Source organism: Hypanus sabinus, chromosome 2, assembly GCF_030144855.1.
Source record: "Hypanus sabinus isolate sHypSab1 chromosome 2, sHypSab1.hap1, whole genome shotgun sequence".
Classification (NCBI taxonomy): domain Eukaryota; kingdom Metazoa; phylum Chordata; class Chondrichthyes; order Myliobatiformes; family Dasyatidae; genus Hypanus; species Hypanus sabinus.
This window is the reverse complement of record NC_082707.1, coordinates 43,248,377-43,268,887: the sequence shown is the minus strand read 5'-3', so window position 1 is coordinate 43,268,887 and position 20,511 is coordinate 43,248,377. Positions and strand designations below refer to the sequence as shown.

The window sequence follows — 20,511 nt, the reverse complement described above, 5'->3', positions numbered from 1 at the left end:
AGAGCTGTTTCCAAAGATGCAAACAAAGGAGTAGCCGTTAGGTGCCATCGTCTCCCAAGCTGCACCCCTAGTACTATATAGCCTGTATTATATAGTAACATATATGTCCAGTTACCAAATAACACTTCATACTACTGAACTAATACAAAGCTAAGTACTCTTATTTCTGTTTCCCAATCACCTTCCCGTTTTAACCACTATACAGTACAGTGCAAAGGTTTGAGGCACCCGAGCTATATGGAATAGATTTTCAACTTCCGATGGAGAGGACTACCCCTCCTCATGGAGCCCAATGTAAATGAGATACATTCTACAAAGGATACATACAGCAATTCATTTTGACAGATTCCTCCCAGATCACGACTAAATACTACAACACTATTTTTTTAATATAAAGGAAAGTTAAAAAACCTAAGATAAAATATGAAATCTGAAATTTCTCAACAATACCTGGGAAAATTTTTCAAAAAGTTTATGGTTTAACTGAGCCTAATGCATTTCGTAGGTGACATTCCTCTGTTTAGAATATAAATGAAACCACTGTGAGATGATCTTTAAGCCTTTATCATTTCACAATTTTTATTCATTTTAAGGATATTTTTGAAAGAGCTTGAAAATTGCGTGGAGAATCCTGAGCTAGTAGGAACATGTTTTTTAAAGCGAGTAAGTAAAGCATTTTAGATTCTGGCAGATAATATTGAATCATGTATGATGCATAATGTATGTTAATTAGCTGAATAATGTTGGATACTTTCTCCTTAAGTGGGCCGAATGGTCTGTTTCTGTACGGTGCAGTTCTGTGGTCTATGCATGCAGGAAACTGGCAATAGATTGCCCATTTGGTGTAGAACCTCCTTGGTTTTCCTTTCCATTGGTTCATAACAATTTTCTGATTCTACTAAAATGGTACAAAACTCATATTTTCTCAAACTTCCCATGATTTATTTTATTTGTGAGTGCAATTCTCTATTTTAAAGTGTGCCAAAAAAGAGAGATTGAATTCCATGGAGTAAACCTCATCCTCAGTGTAGAAGTCAGGAAATAGAAATGCAGACTAAAGTACAGTTGCTGGGATTCTGGGAAGTGGGGGCAGTGCTTTCATTAGTTTACTGCACTGGGGTGATGTAATAGAGAGAAGTGATCTAAGTCTGACATCAAGTTGTATAGTTGAAATAATCTGGGTCAAGCTTAGAAACAACAAAGGGCAAAAAATATTAATAGAACTTACTTATGGGCCATTAAATCACAGCTGTCATATATGTGGAAAAATCAGGAAATGAGACATGAGTAATAGGAGTGATGTAATTATTATGGAGATCTTAACCCATATATAGACAGGGAAAATCAAATTTACTGCAATAATTCAACATGCTTTTCTAAATCAATATGCTCAGAGAAGAACTATGGAAAGGCAGTTTTCGAGCTGGTTCTAAATCTTCGAAAGTGGTTGATCGACAGTCTTGATGTCAGGGCCTTTTGGGAAGAATGATCTCAGTATGGCAGAACTTTACACAGTTTTATGCATGACTCAATATTGAAACAGATCTTAAAAGCTAAACAAAGGAAACCATGGAGAGTTGAGAGGGGAGTTGGCTGCAGTTGTTTGTGAAAATACATTGAAAAGCATGATATACAGGAAACAACACACACAAAATGCTGGTGCAACACAGCAGGCCAGGCAGCATCAGCAGGGAGCACTGACGACATTTTGGGCCAAGACCCTTCGTCAGGACTAACTGATATACAGGGATTAGTTTACATACAAAGATGGGAACAAGTTGCAAAAAAAAATTACCTACAACACAAAAACCCAAAGGAAAGTTTATTTATCTTGCTGACCAGAGAAAATGAAGATAATTTTACATTAAAAAAAGGTTAGAACACTTTCATAAATAACAGAAGGTCTGAAGATTATTAACGTTCTAGAATTTGTAGAGGAAGACCAAGAAATTTATTATTAGAGGCAAGATAGAATGTAGCTGTAGACTGGCAAATACAGAAAAACAGTCCGCAAGAGCTTTTATGTGTACATAAAATATTTTTGAACATCTAATAAGGCCAATTGCGGACTCGTTATAAAAGAAACAAACAAACCTAAAATGGTGAGTTAAGAAATAAATGTTACATTAAGTAATTGTATAGCAACTGGATGATCTGCACAAAATAAGCAAGATATATTAAAGTATTAAGGGTCCAGTGGGAAAGAGAAATTGAAAGAACAGAAGTATCAGTGAAGAAATATTGCTAGAGAAGTTAGTGAACTTGATGGCTGATAATTAGTAAGGACCTGTCCCAGTTTGTAAGGTTTATAACACAAAGTTTTGAAAGAGTTGAGTTTAGTGGTAGGGAAAGCTCTGGTTATCATTGTCCAAGGTTCAACAGATGTTGGAGTTGTTCTATGGATTGAACAGTAGCAAATGTGACCCCCAATTAAAGAGGAGAGAGAGAGAAGAGGAAACTATAATGTTAGCATTCTGGCAGTGATGGAGGAAATGCTGGAATCTATAATGAAGATTTTAAAAAAGAACAGTGTTCAGTTTGAACAAAATCATTATGAATTTATAAAGGAAAGAATACATCTGATTAATCTGTTTGTGGTCAGTTAGGATAAGGCTAATCAAATAGTTAAGGAAGAACCAATGGATGTACTATGTTAGACTTTGTGAAGTTGTTTAATAAAGTCTTCACAGGAAGTAGGTTGCAGCGCATGGAAACAAGCATGATAGAACAGTGCAGCTCAGGAGCAGGCCATTCAGCCCACAGTGCTCTGCCGAACCAGCCATGATGGCCCAACATGCATTGAGAATTGGTTATTCGACAGACAGTAAAAAGCAAGAATAAGTGTAACCTTCTCAGCCAGGTAGGCTATGACTAGAGAAGTACGAGAGATATTGATGCTTCTCAAAACCAATATCAATAATTTGACAAATACCACTGATGAAATACCACTGGCTAAATGTAGGGAGGATATTTCTCCTGGCTGTACTGGAAAGGCCTCTTAGAACTGAGGTGAGGAGAACTTTCTTCATTCAGAAGATGGTGCATCTTTAGAATTCTTTATCCTTAATGTTCATTAAAAATAGTGATCAATGGTTTTCTGGGTATTAAGGGAATGAAGGGATATCAGTGTAGTTCTGGAAAATGACATTATCGCAGAGCAGTCTTGAAGGCCAAAAGAGCCTAGTCCTGCTCCTACTTTGTATGTTGTTATGGAGGATCTGGGATCATAAGCAGTAGTACGAAACAGGGCCTGGAACAATTACTTATGGTGTTTATTTGCAACTTTCTCAAAGAGCTTCAGCACTGAATCCCTTCCTGCTGCTCAATTATAGCAAAATCTAGAGGATCTGATCACGATAGCCATTGATCCTGTTGTAGCCTTGTCCAACCTACGTCCTTGGTAGCGGAAGAGGACAGCCCTGCCAAGCTCAGTAATTCTGTCATTGGTGAAACGCTAACACCATGCTGAAAATGCCTAACCTAATGCCTGAACTTCCATATTTGTCAGGGCAAACAAATCTGTAGACTCCAATCTCAACACTATTATCAGCAAAATTGTTGACTTTGTCTGCATTAAATCAATAAGTAGATAATGAAAAATTGGAACGTGTTTGCAACTGTAGAGGATGGAGAATACAGAAGTACTTTCAGATACAAGGGAGCAGATCCATCTCAAGATAGCCAAGATGAACTAATGAAGAATAGAACAAAAATCTCAAAATTCTTGTCAAAGGAGAATGCTGTTGCTACTCTGTATCTAAGTTACTTTTCTTCAGTAATTATTCAAATTAAGTAACAGACTACTTTTTCTCAAACTTAGTTAATGTTTCTATTTCTTTTGTAGAAAGAGGAGTTACAAATTTATGAAAAATATTGTCAGAACAAGCCCCGTTCAGAAGCCCTCTGGAGACAGTGTGGAGATTGCCAATTCTTTCAGGTCTGAATTCTACATTATTCATTATTTTTTTAAACACAGAAACATATTCAAAACAAGACATTAGTTTTTGTGCAAACCGAAATGGTATCTACTGCGTTTCTCTGAGTTGTGCTGGGTCTCCTGCTGTTTGTCATATATATTAATGATCTGGTTGTATGATTAGTAAATCTGCAGAGGAGGTTCATGATGTTGATTATGGAACTGAGGGGGTTAAGCTATGAGAAGAGATTGAGTTGCCTGGGACTATACTCACTGGAATTCAGAAGTATGGCAGGGGACTTTTAGAAAGATAGATACGAATGGTAAATGAGCCTAGGAGACTTTGCCTCAAGATACAGGAGAACAGGACAGAGATGCTTTTCCCAGACAGTAGTGAATCTGTGAAATTCCCTGCCCAACCAAGCAACAGATGTTACCTCACTAAATATACTTAAGACACAGTTAGAAACTTTTGCATATTAGGGGAATTAAGATTTATGGGGAAAAGGGCAGATAGGTGGAGCTGAGAGCACAGTCAGATCAGCCACGATGTTATTGGATGGTGGAGCAGGCTCAACAGACAAGATGGCCGACTCCTGTTACTATTTATGTTCTTATTTTCCTTAAACCTGATTGGCTGAGCACTTGTTCTCTTCATTATCAGTTCAAGTCATAAGTGAACAATAGCCATCATTGTAATCCCCTTTTCATTTTAAAGATCTAATGATCCTTCTTTAAATTCTGTTTCTTATTCTGTACATGGCAGTGTGTAGATTCTTAATATGTCATATAAAATAAGGCTAAGTAGGCAATCTTAAATGTAACAGAGTGTCTTTAATGGTTAATTATTTTGTATTTTTTTTTATCAGGAGTGCCAGCAAAAACTGGATCATAAACTGTCATTGGATGCCTACCTTTTAAAACCTGTTCAGAGGATTACAAAGTATCAACTTCTCTTAAAGGTAATCAGGATTCTTGAAAAGTGGGAAGATTAACAAGCTGAAATCAGTGATCACTCGTAGCTGAGTATGATTCTTCCGCTGGTGGTTGATCTGGTCACTTGTGGGTCTTGAGATGACTGAAGAGGCTGTTCCGTGATCCACGAGTCCTATTGCAGTGTTGGCAGGTGTAGGTCGTGGATGTAGCTGTTTGGGTCTTTCCCAGTCTCTCCTTCCATTGAAACTGCTTCGTCTCGGCGGCACAGTGGAGGTATTCTTTGAGCTGTGCAGTCCCCCTCCAAGACAGTCCTTCTCCAGCTTTCTCTATTCTGTGTTAATGTCTCCCATCCATTCAGGTTGATGTGGCACTTCCTCAAGTGGGTCCTGATATTGTCCTTGAACCACTTTTTCTGCCCTTGGGGAGTGCGCTTTGCATCCTTGAGTTGGCCGAACAGGAGTTGTTTCAGGAGGTGGAAGTCAGGCATATGGATGATGTGGCCAACCCATTGCAAATGTTGATGAGTCATGGCTGTGGCTATGGAGTTAATGTTAGCTTCCTCCAGGATGCTGGAGTTAGTACGCCTGTTCTTCCAGCTAACTCTCAGAATCTTTCAGAGGCATCTTTGATGGTAAGTTTCAAGAGATTTGTGTGCCTACTGTATATTGTCCATGACTCCACTCCATATTGCAAGGAGGGGAGGACTATAGCTGAATAGACCAGAAGCCTAGTGTTGGTCTTGATATTCCGATCTTCAAAAGCCCTCTTTCTCAGTCTGGCAAAAGCTCCGCTCGCACAGCCTATTCTGCAATTTATTTCAAGGTCAATGTTGGCTCTTGAAGAAAGAAGGCTGCCAAGGCATGGGAAATGATCAGTGCTCTCCAGCAGGATGTTGACAACTTGGAGGTTTAGGAGCTTGATCTGGAGCAGGTTAGTGCAGGACTTAGATTTTCTTGATGTTTAGATGAAGTCCCAGCAGCTCGTACGTGCTGGCAAGCATCCATTATGCACTGCAGGTCCATCTCAGAGTGAGCTACAGTGGAGTTGTCGTCTGCACCTTGGAGCCCCTTGATGGAAGTAGTTGACACCTTGCTCTTTGCCTTGAACCTGTTAAGGTTAAAGAGCCCCCATATCCATCTGTTCTGTAGAGAATCTGGACTCCTTGTGGGAGGTCTTGGCCTGCGGGGTGCAGAATGGTTCCAATGAAAATGGCAAATAGCGTTAGGGTAATGATGCATCCCTGTTTGACCCTGGTCTCAATCTTAAAAGGCGCTGTTTCAGAGAAGCAGTTGCTGATGACTCTTGCACTTGTATCATTGTGTAAGAGCTGCAGGATCCTGAGATATTCCTCAGGGCACCCAATTTTGGACAGTACCTGCTGAAGGACGATGTATGCCATTGTGGATAACATTAGGATCTTGTGTACTGTGCCTTCAGTATATGTTGAATGCACATAAATTTCACATTAATAATACAAGGGAATGATTAAAAGATTTTTGACTTCCTACTGCAAGTACTGTAGTTAAAGATTTGCCATGAATCACTATACAAATTAATTGGGAGGAGGTATTGGAAGCCTTAAAGTGCATTAAAGTAGATAAAATCCCCAGGGGCTGACCCAGTGCATTCTTGAACCTTGTGGAAAGTTAGAAAACAAATTGTGGAAGCCCATGCGGGTGTCTAATGTGATACTATTGTTTAAAAAAGATAGTCAAGCAAGCCAGGGAATTTTGGTTGCCAGTGAGTCTGATACCGGTGGTGGGTAAATTGCTGGAGGGGACGCTAACGGGGCAGGCTCTACAAACATTTGAAGAGACAGGATCTGATTCAGGACTGTCAGTATTGCTTTGTGTGTGAAACATTGTGTCTGACAAATCCTTTGGAGTTCATTGAGGAGATAATCAAGAGGGTAGATGGGAGTAGGGTAGTGGCTTTTTTAAGATCTTTAATGAGGTCCCTCATGGCAGGCTGGTCCAGATTGCATGGGATCCTGGAGGAGATGACTGATTAGATTATAACTGGCAATAATTGACGGGCGGGTGAGAAGACTGTTTCTCGGACTGGAGATCTGTATCTAGTGGTGTGCAACAGGAGTTGGTATTTGGACTTTGTTATTTGTAATTTCTATAAATGATTTGGATGTAAGTCTACAAGGCACAATACAACTAAACTAGCTGGTGTTGTAGACAGTACAGAATATTACGAAAAACTACAGGGGGGTTGATCTTGATCAGTGACGTATGTACGTTTCAATCCAGATAAATGTGAGGTATTTGGTTTTAGGAGGCTAAACCAGGTCAGGACTTCAGTGGAGAGGGTCATGGAACAGAAGGATATGGAAATACAAGTGCACAGTTCCCTGAAAGAGGTGTCTCGGGCAGAAAGGGTGCTGCAGAAGGCATTCAGCATGCTGGTCTTCATCATTCAGGACACTGAATATCAGATTTGGGAAGTTATGTTGCAGTTGGTGAGACTTCACTTGGAGGGATACTGTGCAGTTTTGCCCACCACGTTATGAGAAAGGTGTAATTAAACTAGAAAGGGTGCAAACAGAAGATTTACCCAGATGTTGTGTAGACTTTGGGCCTGGGAGGTTGTGTAGACAAGGACTACGCTCTCTGGAACGTAGGAACTTGAGGGGTGACCTGACAGAGGTGTTTAAGATCATCAGGGATATAGACAGGATGAAAGCACATAGTATTTTTCCCAGAAGTGGGGTGCTAAAGACAAGAGTTTAAGATCAGACGCAAGAGATATCAGGAGCAGCTTCTTACACGAAAGATGGTGTGAATTTAGAATGAGTTGCCAGAAATAGTGATTAAGGCAGGCAAATTTGCAGCATTGAAAGGAGAGGTTTACAGAACTATGGGACAAACACAGACAGAGGGGACTGACTTGCTGGTAGCACAGTCGGTATGAATCAGTTAGACTGCCGAGTCTGTGTCTATGCTGTAACTCTTTGACCAAGGCACTCTTTATCACACTTGTCTATCTGTAGTTCTCCACTATTCAGTCTATACCATTGACCAAAACTATTTTGTGACTTTATCTAATGCTACTAATCTTTAACACTATTTCATCTCAGTTGAAAGTTTATCTAACTTCTCTTTAGACACCCTACATTAATATGTGGCAGATGTGGAAAGTCTGAATTAATAAATATGCTGGAAATATTTACTAGATTGACCAGCAATTGTGGAGGGGAAAAGAATTAACATCTCAGGCAAATTGTTTTTCATTAAACAAATAGATCGGGAGCCCACTTTAAAATAAAGAGGTAGTAGAGAAGGGCATAAGGAAATAAATATTTATTCAATATTGCGTTTTTATACTTTCTCTAAAGCAATCTTTTCATTCCGTTATGCTATTACCATCGAAATCAAGATTATTATCAGTTACATACATCATGAAATTTATTGTACAAGACATTAAAATTACTATAAGTCACAAAAAATAAATAAATAGTTCCAAAGGGAAAGAGAGGAATTTCTGTCACAAAGCTCCATCACTCATTTTGTAATTTAATTTCTCTTAACCTTCACTCTATCACACAGACTTTTTGTGTGCTCCCTCTTTCTGACTTTCGGCTTTTTTTTCCTGACTTTTAAGATTTTATTTTCCTGATGAATGGTGATGAACCTGGGGTTATAATGTGGCTATCCCACAGTCTGGGATCGGTCCAGAACTCACATGAAGTTTCTGCGGTTTATACATCATCGCTGGACTTTTCCCAGTTGCTCTGGGTATCTCTCAGAAGCCAATTGCATGCTGGTCAGTACATTAGTTGGCAACTGTAATTTAACCCTATTGCAGGTGCCCGATAGGAGAATCAGGTTTGAGTTGATGGACATGTGAGAGACTTGGTTGCAAGAAAATTAGTGGGAGAAAGGGATTGATGGAATTATTCAAAGTGCTAGCTTTAACTCAATGGGCCAAATGGTCTCCTTCCATTTCATAAGAAAATAGAAGAAAACACAACAACAAACAAAGGCACAAGCTTTTTATTAATGAGTAAACCTTGTGGAGAGTTTATTTTCCTGGAATTTAGGATATTACATGATCTGTACTAAAGATTTTCTTTATTTTTAATATGTTATGTATGTATTTTTCCACTGTTAACAAATGTTAATATTTTTGTTGTTTATGAAAATTAATACATTTGTACATGATTTGTTATTAGAATAATTGTGAGAGAAGTTTACCATTGGAGCAGGTGCAAATGCAAATGATGCATATGTGGTTTGCTGCATTGCTGATATGTGTCGAGATAGATTTGCTACCTCAGAGCTTCAGGAACTGCGCTCACTCTGAACCTTCGGTATTGTTTATGTGCAGTTTACACATTTCCCCGGAGACCATGTGTGTTTCCTTCATGTGCTCTAGTTTTCTCCTGTGTCTCAAATGAGGTACTGGTTGGCTCGTGAGTGACTGTAAATTGCTCATTACCAATGCATGGTGGGAAAGTAGGAGGAGAGGGAGAGTGAAAGCTCACTGGCAGGTGAGAGGGAAGAAGTTGCAGAATAACAAGTGTAGGATGGGGATTCATACAATTGCTCTGAGAGCAGCTATAGACTCAGTAGACTGAATGACTTCCTTTTAGAAATACAAAATACATATTTTAGAAGTAGACAATTTGTCCTAACTAATGCTTACCATTGTTTAGGATACGCAGAATGCCACTCCCATTCCAAGTGCCTCATCTTCATTTTCTCAGCACAGCCTTCTACTTCATTTACTGTGATCATCTAGTTTCCTTTGAAGGCATCTAAGATATCAGGTTTATTATCACCAGCAGGCTGGATGTTGTGAAACTTGTCCTGCGGCAGCAGTTTGGTGAAAGGCAAGAATTTCCGTTAAGTTGCCGAAATGAGCAGTGCAGCCTCTTGAGATCCTGGAGTCTCCATACCAGTCAGAATGTGCTCCTTCATACATCTGTACAAAATTTGCAAGAGACTTTGGTGACATATCAAATCTGCTCAAACTCCTGAAGAAATATGGCTGCGTTAATATGTTGGGCCCAGGGTAGATCCTCTGAGATGTTGATGCCCAGGAACTTAAAGCAACTTATCCTTCCCACTGTTGACCCCTAAATGAGGACTAGTGTGTGTTCTCCCACCTTCCCCTTCCTGAAGTCCACAGTCAATTCCTTGGTCTCACTGATACTGAGTGCAAGATTGTTATTGTGACACCACTCAACCAGCTGAGCTATCTCACTTCCATATGGCTCCTTGTTGCCATCTGAGGTTCAGCCATCAGCAGTGGTGTGTTCATTGAAATTATAGGTGGTGTTTGAGCTGTACCTAGCCACTGCGCATGATTTGTAGAGAGAGCAGAGCAGTGGGCTAAGCAGTTGCTTCAAGCCCTTCCTGTGGAGGCATACTGCTTCCAAAACAGAAGTTACTTATGCACTCTAAACCACTCTCTTAAGACAGAAACCATTGAGGGAATAAATGGATCTTTCATAGTTTGGCTGGCTCTAACTTGTGGGGTCACAAGGACAGGTGTTTGGGTTCAGCTCATCAAAATCTACATCAACACGAGGAACAAGATATGATAAAAGACTGCTAATATGACAAAGCTCTTTGAGCTTGTGAGAAGCAAGGAGAATAAAGTGAGGCTTCAAAGTGATACTGACAAGCTGAGTGAGTGGATAGGATGTTTTTAAAAAAGGCCATTCGTTTTTGTGTACAAAAAAAAGCAGGGTATTTTTAAAGGCTAAAAAACTTAACAGACATTGGTGAATCTGTGGAATTTATTACCGCAGGTGACTGTGGAGGCTAAGTCACTGGGTTTATTTAAACTGGAAATTGGTAGTTTCTTGATTGGTAAGGGTGTCAAAGGTTATGGGGTGAAGGCCGGAAAATAGGTTTGAGCATGAAAATAAATAAGCTGTGATCAAATGATAGAGCAGACTTCATGACCTATCTCTGCTCCATGGTCTAAATTAGATGATGATATTTAAAGGGACCTGGGTCATCTGTATATATTTCACTAAAAAGGCCATGTAGAGGTCCAAGTGATTAGGAAGATGAATGGAATGTTGGTTTTGTTGCAAATTGACTTGATGCAGGAGCAAAGATGCCTTATTGTATTTACATAAAGCCTTAGTGAGGCAGCACCTGGAGTACTGTGTAGAATTTTGCTCTCCTTACCTAACTCGGAGGTATTTGCCGTTGAGGGTGCAGCAAACATTCAGTAAACTGGTACCAGGGATGACAGACTATGCCCAAATATTCCAGAGTTTAGACGAATGTATGGAGATCCAATTGAATCTTACAAAATTTCAACATGGCTCTAAGGACTGGCTGCATGGAGGCTTCCTCTGGCCGAAGAGTCTGGAACCAGGAGTCACTGTCTCAGAACGACCTAAACTATTGGGGTTCAGAGAAGGAGAAATTTCTCTTTGCAGAGGGGACTGGCATTTCAGCATTCTCTGCCTTGAAGATTTATGGAGCTCTGTATTTTAAGAGAATGAGGAAATGTGGAATAGTACAAGGAAATGACAATGAAGTTATAAGTTACTGTGATCCTGACAAATTGCCATCCAAAATGGCCTACCCTTGCTCTTATTTCTTATGTTCTTATTTTCTTGTATCATGTCCAACAACTGATGCACTTAGTTATGACTGTCTATTAAGATTAACTGATTGATTTTTACCAGGAAATGCTGAAGTGCAGTAAGAATTCAGAAGGCACTGCTGAATTGGAGGAAGCACTAGAGACAATGATTAGTATAATTAAATCAGTGAATGACTCAATGCATCAAATTGCCATTACAGGATTTGAGGTAAGAGAAAATGATACCCAGTTTATTTCAGTTTTGAGTACTTTATGTAATCCTGACCATTGCCCCATAGTTGATATTCTGTTATTGATTGATCACTGATGCAATTACTTCACAAACAATTAGTTACTTTTTTGGTACAAAATGCCAGATATAAAATTATGTAGTATCCTTTGCTGTCTGTTTCTAACATTTACTATTAGAAATATCTGATCAGTCATAACTGTGAATACTGAGCTTCCACCTGTTTGGTTATTTGCATTATTTACTTGTAATTATTGAATAATTCAAATCTTAATCACATCATATACCACACAGTCATAGAATAGTCACAAGATGGAGGAGGCATTTGGCCCTCTGAATCCCTACTAGCTCCATGCAACAGTAATCCAGTGCATGCTGTTCCCCCACTCACTTCCCCTAGCTCTGCAAATTCTATCCTTTTAGAAGTTATCCAGCTCACTTTGGAAAGCTGCCATTGAATTTGTCCTGGGTCAGTGCATTCCAAGTCCTCAGCATCGATTTTCCCCTCCCTGATGAAATCATCAGTAGTACTAAGCTGTAGTCCAATGATTGAGTGGGGCTAACAGTAGGGATTTTAGTCAAGTGAGAATTATTTTGGAGACGTTTAGAATCTAATCATTTTCAGGTCTTCAACAGCTAGGGTTAAGAGTTCATCTACATTACCTTTGGCTACTGTCATGAATACAGTCATTTGAATGAGTGAACAACTGGGTTGTGATGCACACTGATTAACTTCCACCTGTATGTTTATACTTAACAAGTAGAACTCCCAGCAGGTTTGATTAATTGCAATTATAGTACTAATCACATTAGTTATTTCCCAACAATGTGTTAATTTGAAACCCCTTTAATAATAATGCTTCGATGTTGTCAATGGAACAGATCTTTTCCCAATTATGGGAATCTGGAGGTTAACTTCTTGTAGCTCTCACAGCTTATCCTTAATTGCAGGTGCACCCAATAGTTGATTTAATTCTTTCTATATATTGGAAAACTGCAGAGCCTGTTTAGAATCATTTGCAGTGAGTGTTTAAGTGCTGAAGGATCTATTATAGGAGGAGGTTCTGGGGTTTTAGAGTAATCCAGTTTATAACACATTAGATATAAGATGACTAATCTGCTGTGAAGTATTTAATGCTCAAATAATAACAACAATCTCCATTTGGGTAGAATGCTTTGTAACACATTGCAAAGTGCTTAACAGGAATGTTTTCAAAACAAAATTGATACTGAGATGGGAATATTAAGGTTGGTGACAAAGAACTTGTTGAAGATGTAGCTCTCAGGGAGCAGTTTAAAGGAGGAAAAGAACTCAAAGTTTGGGAGACAGAGTGGTGGGGGAGTTACAGCAGAGCTGATGGTTAAAGGTATGGCCCCAAATGGTGGAGAAAATAAACTTAAATATGGTGAAGAATTGGGCGATTTCTGAAGGTAGTAGAGCCAATAGAGATTACAGATGTGGGTGATGACACAGAAGGATTTGTGAAAATTAAAATCAAGGTGCTACTTAACTGGGCAGATAATGGTCTGTAAACACAGATATCAGGCAAAAAGGCCATGTAAGGACTTGGGCTGTTTCAGATAACACATGCATATTAAGAGTAGAATAGTCAGCTTTAGAGCTTTGATTGCAGATACCTTGAGGTAAAGGTTCAGTCAGGCAATGTTATGAAACTAATTATTTTACTGCTGGTGTGCTCATGTGGTTCAAAGTTCCTCTTGAGGTCAAATATGAATATCATTATCAAAACAAATGTTTATTCACACAGGATGTGATTAATCCTGCTGTACAAGAGTGTGCATCTTTATGTGGATTCTGAGATCCTCTAGTAATTAGCAAAAAGTTAAATGCACATTACACGTAATTACAACAAAAGTCAGATTGTCTCTTCTATTGTCAGTAATATTATGCTGGTCTCTGTAATAACAAAATTGGCATTTTGTCAATATGCAGCTGACTTGTTCTTCATTTGTTGGAGGTCAGTTAGACCAAAGTGGTTGTGAAATTTGTGTTCATCTCCACCATGTCTTCTATCCTTTCCTTTGCAAGTTCAAGTTTAATTGTCATTCAACCGTAAACATCACTACAGTCAAGTGAATTAGTGCTCCTCCAGTCCATCCAGTCTGCTAATAAATTGCTGTCATCATAAATGTTATCCTAATGTTAATGGCTGATTGCATACTTTATCCTATTGATATCGCTGGTTATTTTATTTCATTCTTATTTACTTACAAGGCTGAACTCTTGGCATTGTATGAACAATTACATCAGCAAGATTTCTACCTAGGCAGCATGCCAGTCAGAACTTGGTGCTTGGCAATCTCATCAAAAGCTATCACAGTGTTCTCCTTCATTTTATCTTGCTGAATTTTCTGAAGTTATCATGTACTGTCCTGTATTGATTAAGATTCTGCTTTGGAAATGTGTTATTTTCACAGGGCAATTTAAATGATCTTGGGAAACTCTTGATGCAAGGATCCTTTAACGTGTGGACAGACCACAAGAAGGTTCACAGCAAGGTCAAAGACTTGGCACGGTTCAAACCAATGCAAAGGCATTTGTTCCTATACACAAAATTACTGTTGTTCTGCAAGAAAAGAGAGGAGAATGCAGATGGGCATGAGAAGTCTCCCTCATACAGCTTTAAACATTCGCTAAAGGTACTCAATGGCATTGGAGTCTGGGTAAAATTACTAGTATGTTCATCCTCTACTACCAGTCCATTATATTAAGCTCTACACATTCCCTGAGCCTAAGTATCCATTTGTCTGTGCTCCCGGTACTTTCTTAAATTGTCAATTAGTCGGTTGCTTGAGCTCAACATGAGGTAGAGGACATTTTGTGCATGAAATTCCCCTCTCCTGATACTGTCTTATGGAGTACCAAAGTAGTCATTGTATAAGTTGGTAAAGCTCAAAGCAGTGACTGAGGCTTTGTGTAATCAAGTCCTGTCTAATTCCCAGGCTTCCTGCTGTCATGGGTCTGGAATGGGAATCCACAATTTTCTCAACAATAACATGCCATATATGCTAACCAGATCTTTCCATCTGATTTCACAATGCTACAACTGATGTTAGAATGAAAGAATCATAACTACAAAAGTTATTACAGAAGGGAAAGAAAAAATTCTATCATGATCTATCATGACTTTGATAGCTCTAATTAGTCCTGCAGCTAATAATTTACATGTTATGCTTTCAGATGAGTGCTGTTGGTATCACAGAAAATGTTAAAGGTGATATTAAGAAATTTGAGATTTGGTACAATGGCAGAGAAGAAGTATACATTATTCAGGTAATAATAAGCAACGTTAAAATTTGCATTTTGTTTGTGTTATATTATTTAGAGCTAGAGAATAACTTTCATGCTAATTTCGACACCAAAAGAACTTGAGTGAAGGTTGAAATCGATGGAACACCATGCTGTTCGTTATAGTACAAATCCTGAAAATATTCCAAAATCTCTTCTAAGTATGCTCAATCCCTCTGCTTAAACCAGGGCAGACAGACAAAGGAAGTGAAATCTTGAAGGCAGAAGGTTGGATTTGAATAATGGCCTTTAACCCTGAGTATAATTGGATGATATGCATAACTGAGAGGGAGGAGAGGTCTAAGACTTGTGCAAGTCTGGATCATCAGTTCCACCCTTCCTAACACATCAGAAAACAATTCTTCAAAAATTATAGCAACACACACAAAATGAGCTCAGAATGCCAGGCAGCATCTATGGAAAACAGTAAACAGTTGCTGTTTTAAGCCAAGACACTCCGTCAGGACTTTTGGGACTTCATCAGGTCATCAGACCCTTCATGAATCCTGATGAAAGGTCTCAGCCCAGATGTGGACTGTTTACGCTTTTTCACAGATGCAGCCTGGACTTCTGAATTCCTCCAGCATTTTGTTTGTGTTGCTTGGATTCCCAGCATCTGCAGATTTTCTCGTGTTTGTGCTTCAAAAATTATAATTCACTTTTCTGGACTTGGACTTGGAAATTTTGCCGTAGTTTAGCCAGGCAGCAGAGCTATGTGTTCTCTCAGTTAGTGTTGAATTGCAATGAGGCAAACTCACTGTTATTATGTCAATGATGTCTTTATAACAAATAAGACCTAGGACACAGGAGCAGAATTAGGCCTTTCAGTACGTTGCCTCTGCTCCTCTATTTGATCATGGCTGATTAATTTCTCCTGCCTTCTCCCTGTAATCCTCTTACAAACCAAGAACATATCAATCTGCATTTTAAATATACCTAATGGGCTGGCCTCCACAGACGTCTGTGGCAATGAATTCCACAGATTCACCACCTTTTACATGAAGAATTTTCTCCTCATCTTGTCCCAAAGACATTCGGGCTAATTGGTCACATGGGTGAGATTGGGCTGTGCCGGCAGAAAAAGGCTGTTGCTGTGCTGTATCTCTAAATAAACAGAAACTAAAGAGGCATCCTCCTGTTCTGAGGCCCTGCTCTCTGGTCCTAGATCAGGGGTGGGCAAACTTTTTGACTTGAGGGCCACAAAGGGTTCTAAAATTTGACAGGGGGGCCGGACCAGGAGCAGATGGACGGAGTGTTTTGGTAATACACCTCATAAGAGAAAATAAAATATCATGGGATATGTAGAAAATATGTGCTTTAATTTCAATTGAAAATGAACAAATGCATTACAACAAAATATCTGTCTTTGAAGTCCCATGGTATTCAGCTATTTATTGAAATGACTTTTAAAACACTGAAAATTAAATGAATAAAATACAGCTTTTTTAAATAGTAACAGTTATTATTTTAAAGCACTGAAAATTCTGTTATCCTTCAAGATATTATCATCATCACTCTCCTCCTGACTGTCTTTATTTCAAAAATGGTAGGAGATGCACGTCTACTTGTCCTGCTCCTTCTTATTCAATTGTCCCCTGTGCCAAAACTCAACAACGACCCGCACAATGACAGAACAGTGAGAGCGTGCCAGTATGCGGAGCGCGTTATTTGATCTGGAGCGCATTTTTTATTTTGAGAACGTACGTGCACCTGCGCACTACTCATGTCCATCACTTAACAGAAATGACATGTAACATGTAAGGCTTATTGAAAAAAATATTTTCAAATGCATTTTTTACATAACACAACAAAGTAACTTATTTTTAATTTCAGTGGGAACAGTGTTGTTGGTCTCCCTTTTTAGCCAGCGCATCAAAGTCTGGATTTAGTTTTGTTGTGGCGATTCTCAGGATGGATCTGAGGTGTTGGTCAGTTAACTTGGATCTGTGGCTGGCTTTGTTGATGTTCATGACGCTGAACGCCTGTTCACACAAATAGGTCGAGCCAAACAAAGAGTAAAGTGCAAATGTGGAGTAATACGCTGCACCTCAACAAAGGTCAATGTGTAGCAGTGTGTTACATGCAGCGCTAAAATTACGACACGGAGTCGGTAACTGCAGTCGAAGAAAAAAACTTTATTCGAAATCCCCAGCCTCACTTTTAAGCCTCCCTCAACCTGCCCCCCCTGCGCAGAGGCTCCAAAGCTCTGTGCTTGCAAATCCTCGCAGGCTATCTCCCTTACCCGGAACGCTGGCTAATTGTGCCGGTTCGGATGTGCCAGGAAATGGGTCGCCACAAATGTATATAGAGTGCGTCATCTATTGGGAAAACGCCAGAATTGCGGGGAAAAATGTTAACAAGGTTTATTAATATAATTTCATCAAGTTCTGCAGGCCGGATTAAAAAGCTTAACGGGCCACATATGGCCCGCGGGCCGTAGTTTGCCCATGCCTGTCCTAGACTCTCATACGTTAATCCTTTCATTCCGAGGATTATTCTCGTGAACATTCCTCCAGTCCCTCTCTAATGCCAGCACATCCTTTTTTAGATGAGGCTCAAAACTACTCACAATACTACAAATGTGGTCTGACCAATGCCTCGGTAAAAGTCTCAGCTTTACATCTTGGCTTTTATAGTCTAGTCCTCTCAAAATGAATGCTAGTGTTCCATTTGCCTTATTACTGACTCGATCTGCAAATTAGCTTTTAGGAAATCCTGCACCAGGGCTTCCAAGTTCCTTTGTACCTCTGATTTCAGAAATCGCTCCCCGTTTAGAAAATAGTCTATGCCTTTATTCCTTCTAACAAAGTGCATTGCCATACACTCCCCTACACTATAAGAAATCGGGGCACACTGGGAATCTACTTCTCTTCCACTGTAAGTAATGGGTTACAGACTGTCAATGATGCTATGAGTAATCCTGGCGTCCTCAGCCTGACCCTGGATGGTGAGGCTTGAAGAGAAAACAGGGATATTGGCCACAGCACAGATCTTGATAAAGCATATGCCAAAAGAATGTAAGGACAGGTACAATTTGCTGTAGATCAATTGTCAATTTGTAGTTGTTGCATTTAAATAAATTAAAAATTTCAGATTTTAATATACCTTGAGCTTTTGAATAATTTATTTGAAAAGAGATGAAATGATGATGGGAGTGAAGGTAAGATAAAAGTGCCTGGAAGCCTGGAGGCTGTGGAAGTGAGTGAGGTCCTCAATGAATATTTCTCTTCGGTGTTCACCAATGAGAGGGAACTTAATGATGGTGAGGACAGTATGAGTGAGGTTAATGTTCTGGAGCATATTGATATTAAGGGAGAGGAGGTGTTGGAGTTGTTAAAATACATTAGAACGGATAAGTCCCAGGGGCTTGACGGAATATTCCCCAGGCTGCTCCACGAGGCGAGGGAAGAGATTGCTGAGCCTCCGGCTAGGATCTTCATGTCCTTGTTGTCCACGGGAATGATACCGGAGGATTGGAGGGAGGTGAATGTTGTCCCCTTGTTCAAAAAAGGCAGTAGGGATAGTCCGGGTAATTATAGACCAGTGAGCCTTACATCTGTGGTGGGAAAGCTGTTGGAACAGATTCTTAGAGATAGGATCTATGGGCACTTAGAGAATCATTGTGTGATCAGGGACAGTCAGCATGGCTTTGTGAAGGGCAGATCATGCCTAACAAGTCTGATAGAGTTCTTTGAGGAGGTGACCAGGCATATAGATGAGGGTAGTGCAGTGGATGTGATCTACATGGATTTTAGTAAGGCATTTGACAAGGTTCCACACGGTAGGCTTATTCAGAAAGTCAGAAGGCATGGGATCCAGGGACGTTTGGCCAGGTGGATTCAGAATTGGCTTGCCTGCAGAAGGCAGAGGGTTGTGGTGGAGGGAGTACATTCAGATTGGAGGGTTGTGACTAGTGGTGTCCCACAAGGATCTCTTCTGGGACCTCTACTTTTTGTGATTTTTATTAACGACCTGGATGTGGGGGTAAAAGGGTGGGTTGGCAAGTTTGCAGATGACACAAAGATTGGTGGTGTTGTAGATAGTGTAGAGGATTGTCAAAGATTGCAGAGAGACATTGATAGGATACAGAAGTGGGTTGAGCAGTGGCAGATGGAGTTCAACCAAGAGAAGTGTGAGGTGGTACACCTTGGAAGGACAAACTCCAAGGCAGAGTACAAAGTAAATGGCAGGATACTTGGTAGTGTAGAGGAACAGAGGGATCTGGGGGTACATGTCCATGGATCCCTGAAAGTTGCCTCACAGGTAGATAGGGTTGTTAAGAAAGCTTATGGGGTGTTAGCTTTCATAAGTCGAGAAATAGAGTTTAAGAGATGCGATGTGATGAGGCCACACTTGGAGTACTGTGTCCAGTTCTGATTGCCTCACTATAGGAAGGATGTGGAAGCATTGGAAAGGATACAGAGGAGATTTACCAGGATGCTGCCTGGTTTAGAGAGTATGGATTATGATCAGAGATTAAGGGAGCTAGGGCTTTACTCTTTGGAGAGGAGGAGGATGAGAGGAGACATGATAGAGGTGTACAAGATATTAAGAGGAATAGACAGAGTGGACAGCCAGCGCCTCTTCCCCAGGGCACCACTGCTCAGTACATGGCTTTAAGTTAAGGGGAGGGAAGTTCAAGGGGGATATTAGAGGAAGGTTTTTCACTCAGAGAGTAGTTGGTACATGGAATGCACTGCCTGAGTCAGTGGTGGAGGCAGACACACTAGTGAAGTTTAAGAGAATACTAGACAAGTATATGGAGGAATTTAAGGTGGGGGGTTATGTGGGAGGCAGAGTTTGAGGGTCGGCACAACATTGTGGGCTGAAGGGCCTGTAATGTGCTGTACTATTCTATGTTCTAAATCTTATATACCTTCTGTGTACTTAAATTAACATAGATGAACAGATATTATTTAGGAGGAACTGGGGGAGGGGTTGGTGTCAGAGTTGGGGTGGACACTACTGTGGAAGTTTGGCCATGTTAGGTGAGTGCATTATTAATATGTGGATTTTTAAAAATGGCCGACAGAGTGTGAGCCCCTGGAAAAGTAGTTCCCAAATGATTTCCATCCCAATCTGCCAGTGATGTGCAATAAAACAGGCATAACCCAATTAGAAAATCTTGTGCACAGTTTTCAAGCCATTTGTTTGTTATTAACGTTGGACTCTAATTTGAAATGAATACCTGCTTACAGGCATCATCGGTAGAACTGAAGAATCTATGGGTTTCTGAAATACGGAAAGTACTAACAGGACAATTGCAAGCCTACCGAGGTAAATTATAGTGCCAACCAGGCTATTGACATGTATTTAAAAATGTTCAACCCTAGTTACCCGTATAATACCAGATATTTCTTCTAATCCTTCCTATTATTTATCATTACATTTCAATGTGTGCAGAAATTCCAATGTCAACAGTTGTCAAGTGACCAGGAATAAACAGAGCTTTAACTTCAGAACTGCAGTGTTTACTCTAGTTCTATTGTCACAATCTAAATGAGATACCTGTAATTATAGTTTGACTTGATCTGACTGGGT

The 20,511-nt window shown here is 39.9% G+C and overlaps 1 protein-coding gene across 1 annotated transcript in view; it reads left to right on the top strand.

The window, feature by feature from the left end:
• Nucleotides 1-20,511, top strand: part of mcf2l2 (MCF.2 cell line derived transforming sequence-like 2) — a 312,522-nt gene that overhangs the window by 213,875 nt on the left and 78,136 nt on the right. Inside the window, exons 20-26 of the mRNA XM_059944935.1 lie at nt 594-663; nt 3,845-3,937; nt 4,786-4,878; nt 11,514-11,639; nt 14,100-14,321; nt 14,863-14,955; nt 20,169-20,247. Of these exons, the coding sequence (XP_059800918.1) occupies nt 594-663; nt 3,845-3,937; nt 4,786-4,878; nt 11,514-11,639; nt 14,100-14,321; nt 14,863-14,955; nt 20,169-20,247 (776 nt within the window). The remainder of the gene's footprint in view (nt 1-593; nt 664-3,844; nt 3,938-4,785; nt 4,879-11,513; nt 11,640-14,099; nt 14,322-14,862; nt 14,956-20,168; nt 20,248-20,511) is intronic.